This window comes from Anastrepha ludens, chromosome 4 (assembly GCF_028408465.1).
Source record: "Anastrepha ludens isolate Willacy chromosome 4, idAnaLude1.1, whole genome shotgun sequence".
Lineage (NCBI taxonomy): Eukaryota > Metazoa > Arthropoda > Insecta > Diptera > Tephritidae > Anastrepha > Anastrepha ludens.
In genome coordinates, this window is record NC_071500.1 from 117,087,231 (window position 1) to 117,107,345 (window position 20,115).

At 37.1% G+C, this 20,115-nt stretch overlaps 1 protein-coding gene across 1 annotated transcript in view; it reads right to left on the bottom strand.

The window, feature by feature from the left end:
* Positions 1-2,340: 2,340 nt before the first annotated feature.
* Positions 2,341-20,115, bottom strand: part of LOC128860807 (deformed epidermal autoregulatory factor 1) — a 42,390-nt gene continuing 24,615 nt past the window's right edge. Inside the window, exons 2-5 of the mRNA XM_054098560.1 lie at positions 10,216-10,660; positions 9,328-9,997; positions 3,065-3,615; positions 2,341-2,909 (exon numbers count right to left, since the gene is read on the bottom strand). Coding sequence (XP_053954535.1) covers positions 2,736-2,909; positions 3,065-3,615; positions 9,328-9,997; positions 10,216-10,344 — 1,524 coding nt within the window. The 5' untranslated portion in view covers positions 10,345-10,660 and the 3' untranslated portion in view covers positions 2,341-2,735. The remainder of the gene's footprint in view (positions 2,910-3,064; positions 3,616-9,327; positions 9,998-10,215; positions 10,661-20,115) is intronic.

Sequence of the window (20,115 nt, forward strand, 5' to 3'; positions counted from 1 at the left end):
TTCGATTGCCTGATTCCCTGATTGAATGTTTCGCCTTGTTCGCCACTCTTCGCTCCAAATTCAACAAAGAAAGAATAAATGGCTCTGCAAAAAAATGAAATTTCCTTGAAATAACTTTCATCGAGGTAAATTTTTCTTGTAAACTGGCATACTCTTTATACCTATATCTGCGGTTATAGCTCTTAACTTTTAGTTTTAATTATGGGTTACGATGCTCTAATAGTATCAAAGAGCACCCAGATGAGAGCATTAAGAAATTTTTTTAAATAAAACAACGGTGAGACACCAAATTGAATTTGAATTTATTCGGAAACTAGATTCAGGCTATAATATTTAATTTTTTTTTTTTGTGAAATTAGGTTGGTATTGGAAGCTCAAAGAAACTCATTATGATCAAATTCAATATGCATTGTCATTTTTAATGAAACTTATTCATTTTGATCTGGAACAAACACATTTTAAAGGGTCGTTTTAATATGTCCTTTTCGCCTGAGTTGACCACATATAGTTGCCCGTGTGAAAAGTGGTAATTCTCTAAATCGAGCCCAAACACTCACAGCGATTGTCCTTGTGTGAGTCGCACCAGAAACGGCAAACAGCAAATCTGTTTGAATCATTGGAATACGTGGCCGCAGTACATTTCCCCCCTTAAAGCTCTCATTCAAAATTGAGCTTCAACCATACGAGGGCTGTAATGATATGTATTTGTAACTGTTTTGTCTTCTCATGTCTTGGGAACTTTTCCTTTTGCCTACTTTTACTGTCCATTCCCTGTTGGATAGGCGTCATCAGGAGCCCATTGTTGTCCCGGGTGCAGTATTTTGGCATACCTGTAGTTTCATCCACTGCACATCGCTAGTCTCGGTGTCCAAATGGGCGCAGCATAATTTTAAACCTACTGGCCAATTGTCTTAAATGTCACTAGAAAAGTTTCTATATTTTTGTCCCAAGTGCTACTGACTAGCGACTTAAGGTTTAGGACTTTAGTAGCGATCGTAGTTGTATGTGCCAAGTTGAGCAAACTTTCGAGTAATTTTTGATTGCTTACAACCGCAACTGTAAATTTTCTCTTTCAGTGGGAATTTGATATTCTTTGTCTGTGTCGTGGATGTAGTGGGGAAAGTTGTAGGTTGGTCGCAGTAAACAAGTGAGAAAAATTGGAGATAAGCGTTTACTTTTAAACACAAGCATCGATGTCATTGCCGGGCGCCAATATTAAACAATTGCCTGCATATGAGATCAAGGAAACTCCCTCTGGTGGTTGAAGAAGCTTCGAGGGTGAAAGGACACCACATTGCATTACTTCTTCTCTGTCCGGAAACGCGCTTGAAGTGTTACTGACAAACAACCACACAGGAAATTTGCTGATCACCTTTTTATTCCTGTTGTCGAATGGCTAACTATGCCGAAAGCCTTGCCAGATCTAACTCTACTAGGACGCATCTTCCGCAGGAGCGGATTACGTCTCGGTATATTTGTTTTGTTAAGTGCTATGGTAGGACTATGTCCTTCGTGGAAGCCAACTTTCCACTTGACACGGGCTATAATAGTGACCATAGACAGGTTGAAGACCTAAGGGAGATACTCTACTACCGTATTCCTACATTTTTCAACATCAACCTCATCGCTGAAATGTATGTATGTAAGTAAGTGTGAAGTCGCTCGAAAATCGCATTGATTTTTAACAATTTTTCTCTTGCACATGTTCGCACGGAACAGTATTTCTTACAAAATAAATTGGGCCATAAGCACGTTTTTTATTCATTTCTACCTGACTATTGGGGTAATTTTATTTTTCGTTTTTGTAAAAAAAAGGGCCATACATACTATTTATACAAATATATAGACTCCAGCGCCACCTCCAATATAAACTTGCAAACCATCCCTACAACACGAAAACTTCATCGCAATCGAATGAATGGTGTAGTAATGTATAAGTCAAATTTTTACAGATATACAGACGCCCTTATACCAGAAGCATGAATGTATAGATTTTCCAATTTTTAATTAATTGGATATTCTATGTCATACTAAAACCCAAACTGACATGCGTAGTAGGAAATCTTAAATAATTTGGAATATCAAAAGCCAAACTTGATTTCAGGAGAGAAATAAGCTTTCAAACAAGATCCCCCAACATTTCACTTAGCCAGAAGGGAGGTAAGATTTTGTAATGGTCGAACACAGATATATTAATTCATTTAAATATATTTTTACTTACTTACGTACTTACCTAAATATATTAATACCCAAAAATTTATAATACAAAATCGCGTCTAGGGTATTTATTTCCAATTTAATAATTTGAACCATTACACACCCAAATTTAAAGATTTCAAGTGCCATGAACAAAACACATTATTATTTTTTTGTTTTTGTTTTTTCTCTACACTTATGTATACGAATTTGATTTTGAAATCTTTATTAGATGTTGTAACGGCAGTTTTATCCATAAAATAATAAAATGTTAAAAGTTTAACTATGTGCTTAGAAACTAATGAAAATGTATACATAGACGAATATGTATTATGCAATTGTTTTTACTTGTTTGTTTTTGTTGTATCTTTCCCTTTTTGGATGTTGGCTTTCACTTTACTTCCTGTTGCGGTTTAAATAAATTTTTTTATTTATTATTAATTAGCTTTTCTTTCTCCGGTTTTCAGCTATTAAATTCTTTTATCATTTTCAAATGTTTAAAGAATTAAAATATGTATACTTTATTATGTACAGTTCGCTTAGGACTGCTCATCCACCAAGAGCATGATCTGTTGAGTTGTTGTCTGAGCAGGATTCCTTGTACATTCCACTTGATGAGCGTTCCAATCTTTTCGTTGACAGAATTCAGAGCAATATGGAGTCTTTCGACATAGCGAGCATTCGGCTAAAGCTTCTCTGTTGCAATTAGCACACTGAACATAGAAAATATGTATTTTTAGTTGGCAGCGGAGTTACGAGTCCAAATTGGTATAATTTAGGTAGAAGTTGTAAAAAATAAGAAATACCAACATCAGAGCAAAAATTTTTAAATAAGTAAGTCATACTTTTTAATTATACAATATTTTACCTTCTTTGCTGAAATTATTTCGTTGCCATGCAAAGAACCGGAAATATTTGGATCTTCAAGGTTTCGCATGGCGGCCACTGCAGCATCGCGTTCCTTCTGAAGAATTTCAATCTTTCGATCATATGAATTTTTTAAATCGGTCAGAATCCGTTTGAAATCATTTGTGGCCTTCACCATTGTGCAATAAACATTCTCCAGATTTTTCATTGCTTGGCTATTGTCCAGCAAAGCAATAGAACTAGTGTCATTTATATTGACTACGTATGTCTCGCGATCATAGGGATTTATTTGAGTTTGATCAACCAATTCGGTCGATGTGTCGAGACTGTCATTCAATGTGGGCCATGGTTCGTCCTTTGATGTAATATTATCTTCAGTCAAGAAGATATTGTTTTCATCAACTACAGTTGCAGTCGGTGGCGGTTCCGCATTATTATTACTGTTATTTGGGTTGTTGTTACGCTTTCGCTTCGGTACTGAGTCGACATCAAGATCTGTCTGGTTTCGCTTCCGGCGTTTGTATGGAGTAAATAAACGAACTGGGCCGGATGCTAAAGACAAAAATATATCACATTAATAGAAAATGGTATAAGAAAAGACCAAACATAAATCTAAGTCTATATTAGAAAGTTTTTAAAAATTTAAATAATTTAGTTTGGGGAAAAAGAAATCCATTACTTTTGTTTTTTATTTTGCGCAAATGGTTTAAAACTGTTTTATGGTCGATCTTTAGCTCCCGGGCGATGCTACGACTACTAGCATGCCGATCAACTTCGATTATTTCTTTGATTTTATCGGCATTTTCGACGACGGGCCTGCCTGTGCGAGGTGCATCTTTAACATCGAAAATGCCTGAACGAAATCGACGAAACCAAAATTGCACGTAATTAGCTGTTACAGTATCGGCACCATAAACACCGTTCACAATTTTAGCGGTCTGGCTTGCATTTTCGCCTTTATGAAAGAAAAACTGTAAAAGGTACCGAATTTTCTCTTTGTTGACTTTCATTATTAACACTCGGTAACTCACAACTGAACGGAACTAACAAAAACAGCAAAAGACAAATGATTAATGTTTAATGTGAAATGTCACCTGGACAACGAGCATAAACTTTAAATTGTTTGGTCGATACTTTGTGAGATATCGATCACTACAGCCATCTGACGAGAAAATAATGTATTTCTGTTTCCCCAAACTAATATTTGCATTTTAGTTTTTCACACACCATATTATTCATCAAACTTTTAAATGGCATAAAATTTTGCGATGTTACACTTCCTGGGAAAAATATTTCTATATTGTGTAGTGAACGTTTAATTTTTTGGTATTTAATTATGAGCCATTTATCAACTCTTCGTATATTAAAAAAAGTACCAATCTTAAAAAGTTTAGTTCTAATGCAACAATATTTTAGGCGACTATGAAAATATATTTTGCTCGATTCTAAGCAAAGATTAAAACGCACTACACAAATAATACGAGAAGCTCGACCAAATTCCTAATAAAGGGTGTAGCGTACCTGACAAAATATTTGTGACTGTAATACACTGTTAAAATTTCTTTAACCTATAAAGACGTTTTTGGAATAGAAAAGTTTAAATTTTCCGTTATTCTATAACATTTTTGTACAAACAACCCTACTAAGCAAAAACAAAAAACAAAGTTAACAAAGCATATATCAGGTCAGTCCATAAGCTCGTGCGTTTTTTAAAGGTGCTTTTAAAATTCATAAAAAATGTTTAAAGTATTTATTAATCAATAATATCAATAATATCCTTCATTATTTACAATGTCTTCCCAACGTTTAGGCAAATTTTTAATTCCCTTCGCTAATACGCTTCGATATCCCTTTTTATAGCTTCTTTTGAGGAGTAGTTCTTGTTACTCATATGGGATTGAAGTCCACGGAAAAGGTGATAATCACAAGGAGCAAAATCCGGAGAGTATGGTGGATGCGGCATTAGCTCCCATCCGAGCTCGTTCAGCTTGCCTGTTTGCCCTGCGGTATGAGTTCTTGCGTCGTCGTGGTGAAACAAAACTTTGCGTCTATTCGCTAAAGACGGTCGATTTTTTTTTATGTACCTCATTCAGGTTTGATAGCTGATGAGAATAATAATCATCAGTTATCGTCTGGTTTGGTTCCAGAAGTTCATAATAAACAATACCGGCCATATCCCACCAAATAGACAGGAGAAACTTCTTGGGGTGAAAGACCATCTCTAGGGGTCGGTTCTGGTGTTTCATCTTTATCTAACCATTGGCGTTTGCGAACAGGAGTATTGCAAAGGACCCATTTTTTATCACCAGTAACGATACGGTTCAAAAATCTTTTATTTTCAAGCCGTTTCAGCAGCTGAGAACACACATTCACTCTCTGTTGAAGGTTGGGGACGGAAAGTCTATGCGGAACCCATTTCCCGAGCTTTGAAACCTTTCCCAACTGAACCAGGTGCCTGTAAACTGTTCCATGCGATGAATTTAACCTCTGAGCTATCATATCGACTGTCAAATTTGGCTCGGCTTCCATGAGTTCGAGCAAGGCGTCGGAGTTAAAGACTTCAGGACGACCAGCGCGCGGGGCATCCTCCACGTCGCAGTTACCACTTCGGAATTTTGAAAACCACTTTTGTGCAGTCCCTACACTCACGGTATCCTCTCCGTGAACAGTGTTTATTTCTGCAGCAGCAGTTGTTGCATTTTTACCACTTTTATAAAAAAAATTACAAAATATGCCTCTTATACGCGTTCGAAGATTCCATTTTATTTTTTAACAACACGTGCTTCTATCCGCGATTAAAATCACTTGTTGAATGCACAATATATCAAAGAAAATATAAATAGTTCCGTTATATTCCGCGAATAATTTTTTGTATGCAAAAATCGTGCAAAAGTGAAATTATGGGTAAAATACGAACGAACTTATGGATTGACCTGATAGAACTTGTCCCAGTGCTGCCCTTAATGTCGTTTTACATTTACTTCCCATCAACTGAACAGTTCAAAGTGCAATCAGATTAAAGGAGATTGGCCTTTGGAGGCAATCTCTTAAAGGGCATGGTGCCATTTTAGGCAGTTAATACCGCATCTCTCTGAACTTCGTATATATGTATCTCTAATTTTTTTATGTTGAACATTTAAAAACCATTCGATAATGTTAAATTTTGAGTTCCACCTTTCCCATGATATTGAGCGAACCCGGTACTTTCTGACTACCCCAATTTGTTGTCTTAACCCTGTCAGTGTAGTGTAAATCACCGGTGGACTTCGTCTATCTCATCTAAAGGTAAGCCCAGGAAACTTGCTGTTTCGACAAGTTGAGTCCAGAGGAAGAGGAGTGTTAAATGAATGGGTTTGATGGGGCATGTGAAAAGGTGGTTAGTGCCGCGCGGGGTGCCTCCAAATGCAGGGCATACGTTTGGTATGTCGGTGACCCAATTTGTTGTTGTTGTTGTAGCAGCATAAACATTCCCCATACTTACATACGGGGGATATAAATCCGGGTCGTTTCGGTAACGTAGAGCTGACTGCCGTGGAAACGTGACCCAATTTGTCAGGGAAGTCGCTTCCGGTAAATAATAATTTAAATATAAGAATATGTATATATTATTTTCTTCTTCTTGATTAGCACAGTAACCGCCTTAGTGATTTTTCCGAGTTCAACAAAGTGCGCCAGTAGTTTCTTTCGCTAACCGACGTCAGTTAGAAATGCCAACTCTTTCCAAAGAAAAAGGGCACAAAAGACCAATAGGTCGAAGTGCGAACCTCATTCATTCATTCCAAAGAAATGGAGCCCTTTTCCTCCTCTACTATCACCTTTGGGCATCGTACCGAAAACTTTCATAGCCGGTGCGTCGATATATATTCGTAAGACATGACCTATATCGATGTCTGCATACAGCTCATACAGCTTATCGTTCAATAATCGCCGTCGCAAACGTGCAATGCTTCATTAATCTCCTGCTCTTACAAAAGACCAATAGGTCGAAGTGCGAACTTCATTCATTCATTCCAAAGAAATAGAGCCCTTTTCCTCCTCTACTATCACCTTTGGGCATCGTACCGAAAACTTTCATAGCCGGTGCGTCGGTATATATTCGTATGACATGACCTATATCGATGTCTGCATACAGCTCATACAGCTTATCGTTCAATAATCGCCGTCGCAAACGTGCAATGCTTCATTAATCTCTTGCTCTCGAACGTTCTAATTGTCGTCGCAACAAGTGCTGTTATCGTCCAATCTTAATGGGGTGGGCATGATGAGAGATTTATAAAATCCTACAATTTGTGGTGCGCGTCTTGATGTTGTACAAATGTAAGAACCTGCAGTTTTATGCTGGCAACGGCAGATGGATTTTTTATAAGGAGCTTTTTAATAGCAAAAATACACTCTGGGGTTTCTCATTGCCCACCGAGGTGCGACCACTATTAGAAAAATACTTGTTTCTCATTTGGTGTTTCATGTCCACAATGGGTTGTTGTTGTTGTTGTTGTTAACAGCATAGGTAGCCCTGTCAGTGTAGGCATATCATCGTTCGAGTTAATGAATGACATAATTTGCTAAATATTTTACTAAAATCTTGTTTGAGTATTTTCTCTAAATCTGTATGAGACGCGAGTTGTAAATTTGAGTAAATTATTAATAGTTAAAATTTGTATTGCAATGCCCGCGCTAATAACGGACAACTGATGGAGAGATTGAATATGTCCACTAATTGGTTACAAAAGCTTGAAACAGTTTTGTAGTGGCAGATTAATTTCCAATATCCCTGAAGTTTTCTACGGATAACCCATGGGATAACTTTTTTATGGCAATTATGAAAGATTATTTTTTCAATGCTGAAAGTAAAACTCCTTTACGAATTGAATTATCATATAATGAATACCACTCTAAATAACAGAACCTGCCTTGCTTACATTTCGAGTAGCGTATTACATAAAACGCGTTTAGTGCACTCGACAAATCTTCACCCCGATTTAGGCAACATTTTGAAATCATGCCTATTCCATTATGCTGTGGTGAGTGTTTAAAAAATTTTGCTTATTAGGGTACCTAACGTGATAAATCCCCGATCTCAGTTAAATAAGACAATTTTTCATTCACTGCTTGGCTTAGGAGAACCAAAATGTTTTACACAATTTATAATCAGCATTATAATTCCGGCATGTGAAGGTAGACAAAGACGACCGGTGATATGCCCTACACTGACGGGGCTACCATTACTGTTAAAACAACAATAACAACAACAAAATTTATAATCCCTGTTGCTTGCTCTTTTGGGCTAGCCTTAGTACTTAATGAAAATTAACAACTAGTAAAATTATGTATATTTTGTTAAGATAATTGAACCTCTTTTTTAAAGTTATATTGGAAACAGCAATCCTTCAAAGATGTTTTGTCCGTAGTGCGAATAAAACCCAGAACCCACCGTCGGTAAAATTCTACTTGTTAACAACCGATTTTACGAACACTTGTTTCGTGCTCATGTCAATATAGTATCAAGCTAGATGTGATTTCAGCAATTTCCCCCACGAAAATTAATGGAAAACTCGAAGCCAGACTGTTAGATAAAGCTAGACTCTGGCCGGACTGCCAAAAATAACAAGAATCGTTCACTATAATGGAATTTTATACTAATTCGAAATTTTTAAGAACAAAGAGTTAACTTAGAGTTAACTTCCCCATTAATTTACATACTCGTATATCCAAGAAAAGCTTTTATCCTGCCCGATACCTTTGTTTGATTTATCAACCTAATTTAAGACTTTTCTCGCCGTTATGTGGTACATTCTCTATGTATGTATATCTACATGAATGTATTTGTACTACTGAATGCATCGGTGATGTAGTTTTTATCAATGTAATGATTGAAGGTAATTTACTTTCAAAACGGTATTATATAGGAAGATGCAAAATGTAAAAGCTAGAAAAGTAGAAAGCGACGACATCCTATAGTACACTGTACACAGTTTTAATCATCTCAACCTTTTATTGCGAACAAAACCTAACACAGATTATCGGTCACATAATTCACAGGGCATCGTCTCTTATATGTTATACCATCAGTTCACGATCTGAAGTAGCATTGTAAAACTAAAATTCCAAGTTGAGCAATGGAATAATTAACCTGCTTACGAGTGTAATTATGCTTTTATTCTAGGAGGCGGTCCCAGAGAATCTATAAATGAAAATTCGCTACACAAATTGATTGACTGATCCAATGATCTTTTTTGTGACAAAACTATAATTTCATGTACTCACCAGCTTCATCATCGCAACAAACGGTGCAGCTGCAGTTTGTAGCGTGTGGTGTCAAGATCCCATCATCTATTAAAGATTGCAACGATTTTCCACCGTACTTAATGGATCGCTTCCAATCCTTACTCGAACCGCGTCCACATACATTTTCAAATTCGCTGGGCGTATACCATTTATCCTTGTATTTAACGCAACGTCCACGGCCTCCTGAGCCCAACTTACTGCGATACAAATCTGCGCTGGTTGTCTTACAACGAATAGAAAATACCTCCATATGCGTAGTTTCAGCCCAATTAACTCCAGTCCCTGACCCGCATCCTGAGCCAGTTCCTTGGGCCGGATGTTCACTGGTCGCAGTACTATCGTGACTATTATTACTGCCAGAACCGTCATGATTGATTCCTACTCCACCAGCACCTCCTCCACCAGTCGTCTGCTGTATGACAATTGTCTTCAAATCTCCCCCCATACTGCCTACAACGGGGCTGCTCGATATATAGCCGTTGTCGACACACAGCATTTGCTTAAAATGCGGCAATTGGTCCGGTGTGATCACATTAAAGGAGGCTCCAGTGATCATAGAGCCTATCGGCAGGGACACCGGTACTGAGACCACACCCCCACTACCGCCACTATTCTCATTAGAGGTCACCATTCGAACCTTGGTATCCAGCTTTTGGTTTTTTAATTGTAAAATCGCATAATTAACAAACGCAAAAGTAAAAGAGAAAAAAAAGAAAAAATTGTGTACACATCAATTGCGCTGTTGAAGACAGAAGGCTGCACGCAAGGGAAAGGGGTGCATAAGTATCGAGCGCGGGAAGGGGCTGCGCGCAAACTTGTGTTCGGAACGCCACGCCGCCAGCCCTAATAAGAATTTGCTACAATTACCTGGTGACCAGAACTTTCCAAAATCACCTCTTCCTTAACGACGTCGCGCGCTTCGTCATTGAGACCACCCAAGTCTTTTACATCACGTATCCTGCCTAGATGTAGCTCAGCAGAATCGACCTGTTCCATCGTTGCACTATACTTTTTTCACACTACTTCCACTTTTATGTGGTACTCCGTGATCCTTCCACTACTTTCTACCGATTTTTGTTCAATCAACGTTAAGTTTAATTAGCAAAGTTTTTTATTCGTTAGTTTTGTAAACAATAAATCACATTTTGCTTATAAATAAAATTTTGTGGAAAATATTAACTGAACATGACATTTCTTGATAACAAAAGGTTTGTTGGATTTGTGGCCGCTCAAACAAAAATTTGACAGTTGGAAAGCGACTTCTCTCCAGTTACCTTTTTCCCCAAGCTGTTGCCGTGTTGACTGGAAAGAGCTGAAAATGTATAGTTTAATTTACTAAAATATTAATATAATAGGATAATACACTTGGGTAAATTATCGCTAAAACCGGGGAGATTTGAAATATTTCAATGCACACATAAAACTTAAATTGGAAAGAAATTTGGGGAGTATGTTAAAATACCCTAATTTTTAAGGGATTTGTGCTGCCAGACTAGCTTCTAATAGGAAAAATGTTCTAGTTTAATTTCAGGTTTATTACGGCTGCAATTATGCACTAAACTACAATAATATAAAATATCGACATTTATCCTGTTTGGTATAATAACTAAAGTCAGGGAAAAGTTTATTTATTTATTTATTATTAAAGTCAAAACATACAACCATAGGTTATTTTTATAATGATTGAGCTTAAGAATAGTTTACATAGAAGGATTAACAGTAAAATCAAAATCAAAATTAAAATTACAGATAGTAGTAAAGAAGTATAAGTTGGAGAAAGTGTTAAAAGGAAAGTAAGGTAAAAATAGTAGTAGTAGGAGTAGGGATTCATATGAAGAGATTTAAATAATGTGGATCCATTTGAGTATATTCAGCACTTTTCGGCAAGATAGCGAAGCCATTTATTTTTGAAACACGAGCTTTCTTTTATACGTTTAATTTTGTAAGGTAAGGTATTCCAAAGACGTAAGTATGCAAATATATGCATTATTTTTCAATTGAACATTTTGCTAAATAAATTGTGAGCGCAGTGTTGAACTGTAGCAATGGCATTAAAAGAAAAGTAATGCAATTGCAACAAATAGTGGTAAGCAAATAAAATAATGCTACATTTTTGTCCAATAAAACATCCCTTAACTATTCCTCTGAGTTTGACCAATGGATTGGCCACAAATTAATGGCAACACAATTTGCGTTATTTAATTTCAGCACTCAATCCCCTTACTTTATATTTACACGTTCAACATTTAACTTACGACTGATTACTTTGTGCGCATGCACCCCTGCTTATATCCATGTTCTTAACAACTACCGTAATGAATAGATGTGGCAACTCGTATTTTCTGGCAACTGCTGTCATAAGATCTCCCATTCATATCTTTGGATTAGTATCTCATTCGCTCTGTTTTGCTAGTAGTTTCACAAACATTCGTGCTTTGCCACATTGCTCTTCCCTTAATTCTGATCGTCCGGATTAGACACCAAACTATTCGACCCAAATAGAGCCAATCTGTCCAGTGAACTATTTTGATTTTCCCCTGACCAATTTTGCATTGCTGTATACGATATACCACACCATTCAATCTTTTAATCACTTTGCATGAACCTTCCCAGGACGCTTACTGTTTTGGAGCAGTGCTTGCTTTCTTAGCGGATTTTAAATAAGCATCAAATTAACTTCGCTAAATCCTTCGGAGTTCTATTTCTTTAAATATTATTTAAATGATCTGTGAGATAACTACACCATTGCGCTTTTTGAATTCGCCGTGTCGTAAGAGCCCATGAATAAACAAGCAAAAGAAAGGGGAATTGCTTGTTTGTGAAGAAGAAGAGTAGGGAAGGCAACGGAAATAAGCGCACACACACACATACTTTCTTGCCACGGGGACTTCCTCATAAAAACGCAAGTAAACTGCATTTGGAGGCTTTATATTAATTTGTGCTTTCACAATTAACACACGGCACTTTGTTTTTATTAGTTTGATTAGTTTAAATCTCACAAGCCATTCACTGAATTTTCAGGATTATGTAATTATGTACTGAGAAGAGAGCTGACGTTAGACTTGTCAAAATCGCGAAAAATAAAGTAACTTTTTTTAATGGCGCCACCTTAGATATTCAATTCGCCTTGTGTTTATATAGTCCGACTTAGCAGTGTATGTCGACATGTACCTGGACTTTTTGCATCGTTACTACAGTAGTTTCTTATTTGTAGTGTTATATTCTGAATTGAGTTAAATTATTTTTATTTCCAATCGCTGGTTTGACTTTTCTTTTAGCGCATTTCGTTTTCATTTAATAATTGAAATTTCTGATTTTTCGAGTGTTTTTATTTTGTATGAGCTCGACTTCGCTATTAATAAATTTCGGCAAACATATACATCTATTATTAAGTTTTAAATATAATTATAAATATATATATAGTAGTAGTAGTAGTAATTATTTAAATAAAATAAATATAAACACATAGAGAAATAATAAATTTGTGGCAATAACAATGTTGTCTGTCACAGCTCAAAAATTAGACTCTGCAATAAGAAAATTTCTATAGCGTAAGGCTGAGTCTATAAAGCAAGTTAGTCTTTTCCAAGTGTGCCCATTAAGTATATTTATTACTTCTGCTTCATTTAGCTTCGCTGCGTTTAGGTATTTTGTTCTGATCTCCTTCAGTACCGGACATCTTCTTCAGAAGTGCTGCATATCTTCTTCCTCGTTTAAATTGCAGAGGGTATATATTTTCTGAGCATTCCCATACGTAGTTGCATACGGTGATGTTTTCTTCAAACTTCAGACGGAATTCCATTCCCATGTCGTTCAGATGCTTAAGCCAAAACACATTTTTACTTAAGATCCCTTGTGTTAGTTTGTGTAGGAGTCTGTTGCAATTATATTTATAAATAGTTTTCCAGATATACTTCATGTGTAGTTTTAAAGAATATATGTGGCTATCTTCGAAATTAGTTTCTAATATTATTGCATAATTCGGAGGGAACTCGGGTAGTTTGAGGATGCTTTTAATAAAGTGCGTTGAAGTTTATTTACTTCATCGAATACGGCATATTCCCAAACTTGCGCTGCGTAGGTTTGTATCGCTCTGCATACCGCTTGGAACTGCTTCCATTTTGATTTTAATGAAATGAATGATTTCGCTAAAAAATCGTTCCATGTGCAATTAATATTAGCTTTTGCTGAACTATTTCTGGCTTCTAAGTGCCTGCCGAGTGCCATTTTGGGTGTGAGAATGACACCAAGATATTTATATTCGGCCACTAATTTAATTTCTCCACCTTGGTACCACCATTTTTCAGCCTGGGAAAGTCGTCCACCTCTTCTGAAAACAATCATCGCCGATTTAGTTGGGTTTACTTCCATATTCCTTTCAGTGCAGTATTTCTCCAGGTTATTAATTATGGATTGCATGACTTTAGGGTTATCCGCCAGGAGAACAATATCGTCGGCATAAAGGAGAAGACGAATATTCATGCCATCAACCAATAGTCCACCTTCCAAATAGTCGGGCAAATCATTTAAGTATAAAGTGAACAATAATGGCGACAACAAACATCCTTGTTTCACACCAGTGAAGGTAATAGTCGGATACATCTTTTCCCATTAACACCTTTGCGATAGAATTCATAAAAGATATACCCCGTTAGTTACCGGCTGCATGTACATCTCCCTTTTTAAAAATTGGGAAAATTATTGTTTTTTTCAAAAGTCTCATCGATTCTTCCGGTCTCAAAAATTATGTTGTATACCTTTTTTAACTCCAACAGAAATTATGGCGAAGCAAACTTTAGCGGTTCATAAGGTATTCTATCTTCTCTTGGCGCTTTAATTATTTTAGCATTTTTAATGGTTTTTTCGACTTCGATAAAAGTTATATCTTTATCAAGATATTCATCTTTACATAGCGCAGCTGCGTAATAAATGTATTTTGTTAATTGCGGTTGGTTTAGTAGGCTTTGAAAATAGTATTTAAAATAGTTCGCAGTAACATTTGTACCAACTCGAAATGACTTTCCTCTTATATCCTTCGCTACACTCCACCATTCTTTTGCATTTGCAGTTTCGTTGATTCGTTTTTCAATTTTTTATAATATTCTTTCTTTGCTTTTTCACACGCGTTTCTATAAAATTGATTTGCCTGTAGATATTTTTGCTTATCTACTGCAACGTTAGATTATCTAAAGTCTTTCAGATATTTGAAGGATAGCTTCCTAGCCTTAAAACATTTGAAATTGTTTAATAATATTTCTGGCAGGTGACTGTGGCACTGACATTTTTATTACGTTGGCAAGCTTCTCCAGATCCATTGTTTCTCCTCTATTTTTGAACTTATTTAGGTATTGCTTTAGATTTAATTGATAATTTATCTTATCTTTTTCTTTAAGCATTACCTTCGGCAATAAGTTGGTGTTTTCCAATTCGTTTAGTACCACATTTATTTTTAATATTAATTTAATTGGCATGTGGTCAGACTATACTTTTGATTAAACTTCGAACCTTTCAATGTGTTTCAAACCTTCTTGGGAAACTGCACATAAGTATATCGTTTACGGAGTTACCAACTGCACTTATGTAAGTCAAATTACCTTCCTCATCACCAGCTGTTCTGCCATCCATAGTCTTCGCAGAAATCCATAAAATTTTTGATTCTATTAATTAATACCGCGTCTGTTGAGCTTCTTTTTCCAATATCTGCTGAGAATGTAGCTGCGTACATGTCTTCGATATTTTGTTGTATATTTCCAACTCTAATATTTAGGTCTCCCATAACAACTGAAATCTTCTCTGTGCTTTCCTTGAAAAAATCCTTCACCACCTCAATTTCTTCGTGCCTCTTCCTCTTATATACAATGGTATAAATGTTATCATGTCATCCTTTACATGGAATCTTATCACATCTACTCTATTTTCGGCTTTGAGACTATGTAGTACTCTTATGCCCTTTTTTTGCAACTCTTTTTTGATTCCATACACGCAACCTCCACACGCTCTTCCAAATTTGCTTCTACGACTTGCTGCTTTCCAGTAAGTGTCAAAATCTGAGAAATATTTCTTTGCTTGATTTATTTTCTCTTTGGTTAGGTGGGTCTATATAAGTTCAAAAACGTCATGCTTTTTAACATAGTCGAATAACGCAGGGAATATATATTTGTTTTCCAAGCCATTGACATTGAAGGAAATATTGTAATATTAATTTTAACTTGTGCACATTTAAAATTATTTTCAATTATAATACTTTTAAGGTTATTTTTGTTAAACATTTTGCTTTTACAGACGTTTTCTAATTTTTTAAATATAATTTTACTTAACAATATATTATAATCTGTTTTAATGAATGAAGTCTGTTTTGATATAGAAGTAGCAAAGTAATATTTTTATTTTTATCTTTATTCCATCCCAACCATTTGCTTGCTACTTTCATCCTATCATCTCGGACGCCAAACATTATAATTAACTCCATGACTTATAGTTTAAATTCATTTTAACATGAAACTTTTCTTATATTGGCGAAATTTTTAATTCATTCCAGTTTCTTTACTTCTTTGAATTTTTTTCAAATCTTATTACTCATTAGCTGAATGTGTTGCCTCACATATTCAACCATATCATCTGCAGTGTTTCCTTTGCTCCTTTGTCCATATAGGAGCGACACCTTTTCCGAACGCTTAATCACCTGGAAGCCTTAAATTTCTTCCAAGGATGGTCCTTGTAGGCAATTGGCAAGTAGTTTCATGGAGAGCTGAGCTGGTTTGGTAAAGCGTACACTTCTGGCCACTTACTGAATTAGTCCCTAACAACGAGCACATACTTGTTGCCAGAGTCTCTTCTTGGAAACGGACCCTCCACATCCAAGGTCACTCTCTCTTGGACCTTTCGCTACTGTACACCTCGCGCAATTTCGAATCCATTCGGCAATTTAACTAGTAAAACAGCTGCTTAATATTCTCCAGTTTTTTAGTGATACCCAAATAATCCCCGCCTGGCCAATTGTGGATCTCCTCTACCCTGGATGTTCTTCTGTATTTAGGAACTATAATGAGATTCCGGGAATTATTTCCGTCTTCGTTTTCCTATACGAGGTGCAGAGTTCCATTAATCATTTTAAGGCTATTCCATTGCACTCAATACTTCTAACAGTATCTTATTTTTCCCGCTTCGCGTTTATCTGCGACGACAACTCTACTGACATTTGTGACATCTACGATGGCATTTCTGTTGTTATTGCGACGACAGTTGAGACCTTTGCGAAGATATTTGTGATATAACAGCCATAATTACACTCATGCCTTCTCCTGGTGATGGTCCTGGATTCTCTGCCTTCTCTTCTCTTGGTCGATGGTTCCTCGACTTCCAGCTGGAATATACCACTCAAATTTCCCATTTTTGTTTTTAGGGTCCGGTTTTATGATACCTTATTCCACAATCTCACTTCTGACACTAATTGTTACGTTTTTCTCGAATAAAACATCGCTCGAACTCAATCACTGGATTGCTAAATAAAAGTCACAAACTAATGGCAACATTACTTCTTTTTTTTTAATTTCGAGACTTAATCACATTACTTTACACATTCATGCGCTTAACTTGCGAATGATAACTTTGTACGAAGAAAAAACCGAAACATGTTAGACCTACCTCGGAACCTCCAGCTACATGCCAATTTGTCTTTTCGACTCAGCGGAGAAAGTTTTATGGTGCTCATACTCACCAACGTCATCGTACGCCCGTATCAGCTGACACGATGAAACTAATGAGAGCCTCACGTAAATGAATTCTCACCACCATTTCGTTCCGTAGTATCGTAGATCGTTGTTTCATCATTGGTCAGTGTGAGCACTATTAGGCGAGTTTTATGTAACCGGTTCGAGGCAAAGATTCAGAATGGCTTCAGAAAAGGAAGATCCAATATTCACGCTTTAAGCATAGCTACTAAGCTAGAACTGGATGCAATAAGAGGTACTCGTTGGCTCGAAGGATCTAAGAAATACTGTTTCATAACAACCTGGATATCAAAAACGCATTCAATACGGCAAATTGAGCAAAGATTTTAGACACACCCGATCATATAGGAGTATCCTTCTACCTAAGAAAGCTCATACCAAGCTACTTCAAAGGCCGTTTGCTGGTATGAAAAATCATGTTGTCACATGCGGTGTAATTCAAGGCTCTGAACTCGCTCCTTTACTATGGAACATATGCTCGACGGGGTCCTTTGCCTCAAGCTACCCAAGGCAACCGAAATAACTACTTTTGCGGACGACGTCACTGTAATTGCTATGGCTCATAAATGAGCTTCAGCTCGTGGAATAGAAAACAGGGACGGTACTCATCTCTATCAGGAAAAAGTTAACGGAAGTACTATAAGCGTTGGCAAACACAGAGCCACTAAATACCAGCTATTAAATACTTTGGTATTATGCTAGAAAATAGGTTCTCATTTAAAGTCCACCGGGAGTATACTTACAAAATAATTCAGCGACAGCGGCAGCGTTATCGCGATTAATGATAAACGTGCGAGGGCCAAAGCAATGCAGGTGTCAATTGCTTTGAGGCGTAGTTAAATTCAAATTCTCTATGGGGCACCTATTTTACACAATCCTACGCACCGCGTCGTACATCCGCTGCATTAAGTAACGTATCGATTAAGTACGCTTAGGGTATGCAGCCCGTTCAAAAGAGTATCGAAATATGCAGCATAAGTTTTAGTCGGATTGCATCCAACGGATATAGTGACGGAAGAGGCAGTTAAGCTTTTCGAGAGCAAAATCGAACGCTCTGCGGCAAGAGAATCCACAGATCCACAATTCAAGAGAACGCACGGTGAGGTATCTTTCAACTTAACCCATCTCTTAACTGGGCACGTATGTTTTAAAACTTATCTGCATCGGTTCATACACTGCAGTAGGCACTAATATCATCGCAAATATCAGCGGATATGTTATCGCGGATGTCACCAATGTCAGCGGAGTTATCGTCGAAGATAAATTCGCAGCTGGAAAAACAGGATACTCGCATATCCAAGTTAGAAGCAAAGAAGACACATATAACGTCGAAACTGGAAGCGATCGAGTCTGAGGTTCATGCAATGAATGATCACCTCTTTGAAATACAATTGAATCGTTCATGAAAGGAAGCAAAATACGCTGGAGAGATTTCATCTGCAGCATCGTAAAGGGGAAGATTATGGTAAAGCTGATTCACTATCTTGGCGACCTTTTTCTATAGAGCGTAAGCATTGCCCCAAGGTCGAGGGATCCGAGCGGATAGTTGACATCAGATCAATGCAGTTCCAACGCGATAATGAGTGGGAACCAAGTGAGATAAGAAGCCCATTGATTGCTGCTGGCCTGAAAAAGATCACGGAAGGGAAAACCGAAATAGCGAAGGAACGTCCTGAGGCTAAGGCATATTTGGCGAGGTGGAATAGTCTCAAAATTATTTATGGAGCTCTGCGTCGCGTACGGGAGAGTGAAGATGGAAATGATTCCCGTAATCTATTCATGGTTCCTAAAATCAGAACTACATCTGTATTTGTGGAATTCCAAAATGGTCCAAGCGAACGGTCATCTTGGTATCACTAAAACGCTGAAGAAGATTAAGCAGTGGCGGTTAAATTGCCGAGAATCAGTGGCCGAATGGATTCGAAATTGCGTGTGGTGTAAGGCAGCGAAAGGTCCAAGGGAGAGGAGTTGTGGAAGATTACAACAATACCACGCGGGTTCACCATTTGAGAGAGTGGTTATGGATGTGGTGGATCCGCTGCCAACTAGTGACTCTGGCAATAAATATGTGCTTGTTGTTATGGACTACTTTAGTAAATGGCCAGAGGTATACGCTCTACCAAACCACGAGGCTAAAACCATTGCTGAGGGTTTTGTGCAAAACCGAGTGACTCGGTTTGGAGTACCTAGTGATTTGTATTGAGATAAAGGAAGAAACTTCGAGGCCACAGTGTTTAAAGATATGTGTTGCTTGATGGTGATTAAGAAAACACGTACATTATCCGATGGAATGATCCAACGATTTAACCTCACTCTGGAGGAGCACTAACGTAAGGTAGTTGGAAAGCGCCAAATAAATTGGTATAATGAAGTCAGTAAAGTAAAGAAACAGGAGTTTATGTAATTGTTAATTAATAAAATTCTTCTACGTTACCGGAACGACCTGGCCTTATATCCGACCAAGCACTGTCACTCCAGCAGTATTCCCCGTAAATGTACAGGAAATGATTTTGCTGCTACACGAAGTACATCAATTCCACTTTTTTTAGAGAAATACAAAAGGTTAGAGTAAGAGAATTACTTTTATATGAAGAAGGAGAGTAGGCGACATCGACAATGGAAACAACCAAAACAAAAAATTATACGCGCGCAAACACTCTTTTTTGCCACAGCGCCTTCCGCAAAAAACTGCATTTGGAGACTTTTTAGTTCATATCTAAGATATTACAATATTGCCAAGCCATTCACTGAATTTTCACAAACATGTAATTTATCCTCCTTTAGTTTGTTTTGTATTGTAAAGGGAACTGACGTCAGACAGATTGCGCCTTCCCAATTCGTCGTGTCGTAAGAGCCCAATGGAAACAAGGCGAATTTATTACAGGTGACAGCAAACACATATAAGTAAAACCCTACATGTATTTGTTGTTGCGTTTGGTGCAAGCATCATGTCAAAATCAGCAAGCAAATGTAAACATACGAATGTAGACATACCAATACATACAAACAAAGCATATCATTTTGACATAAGCCATAC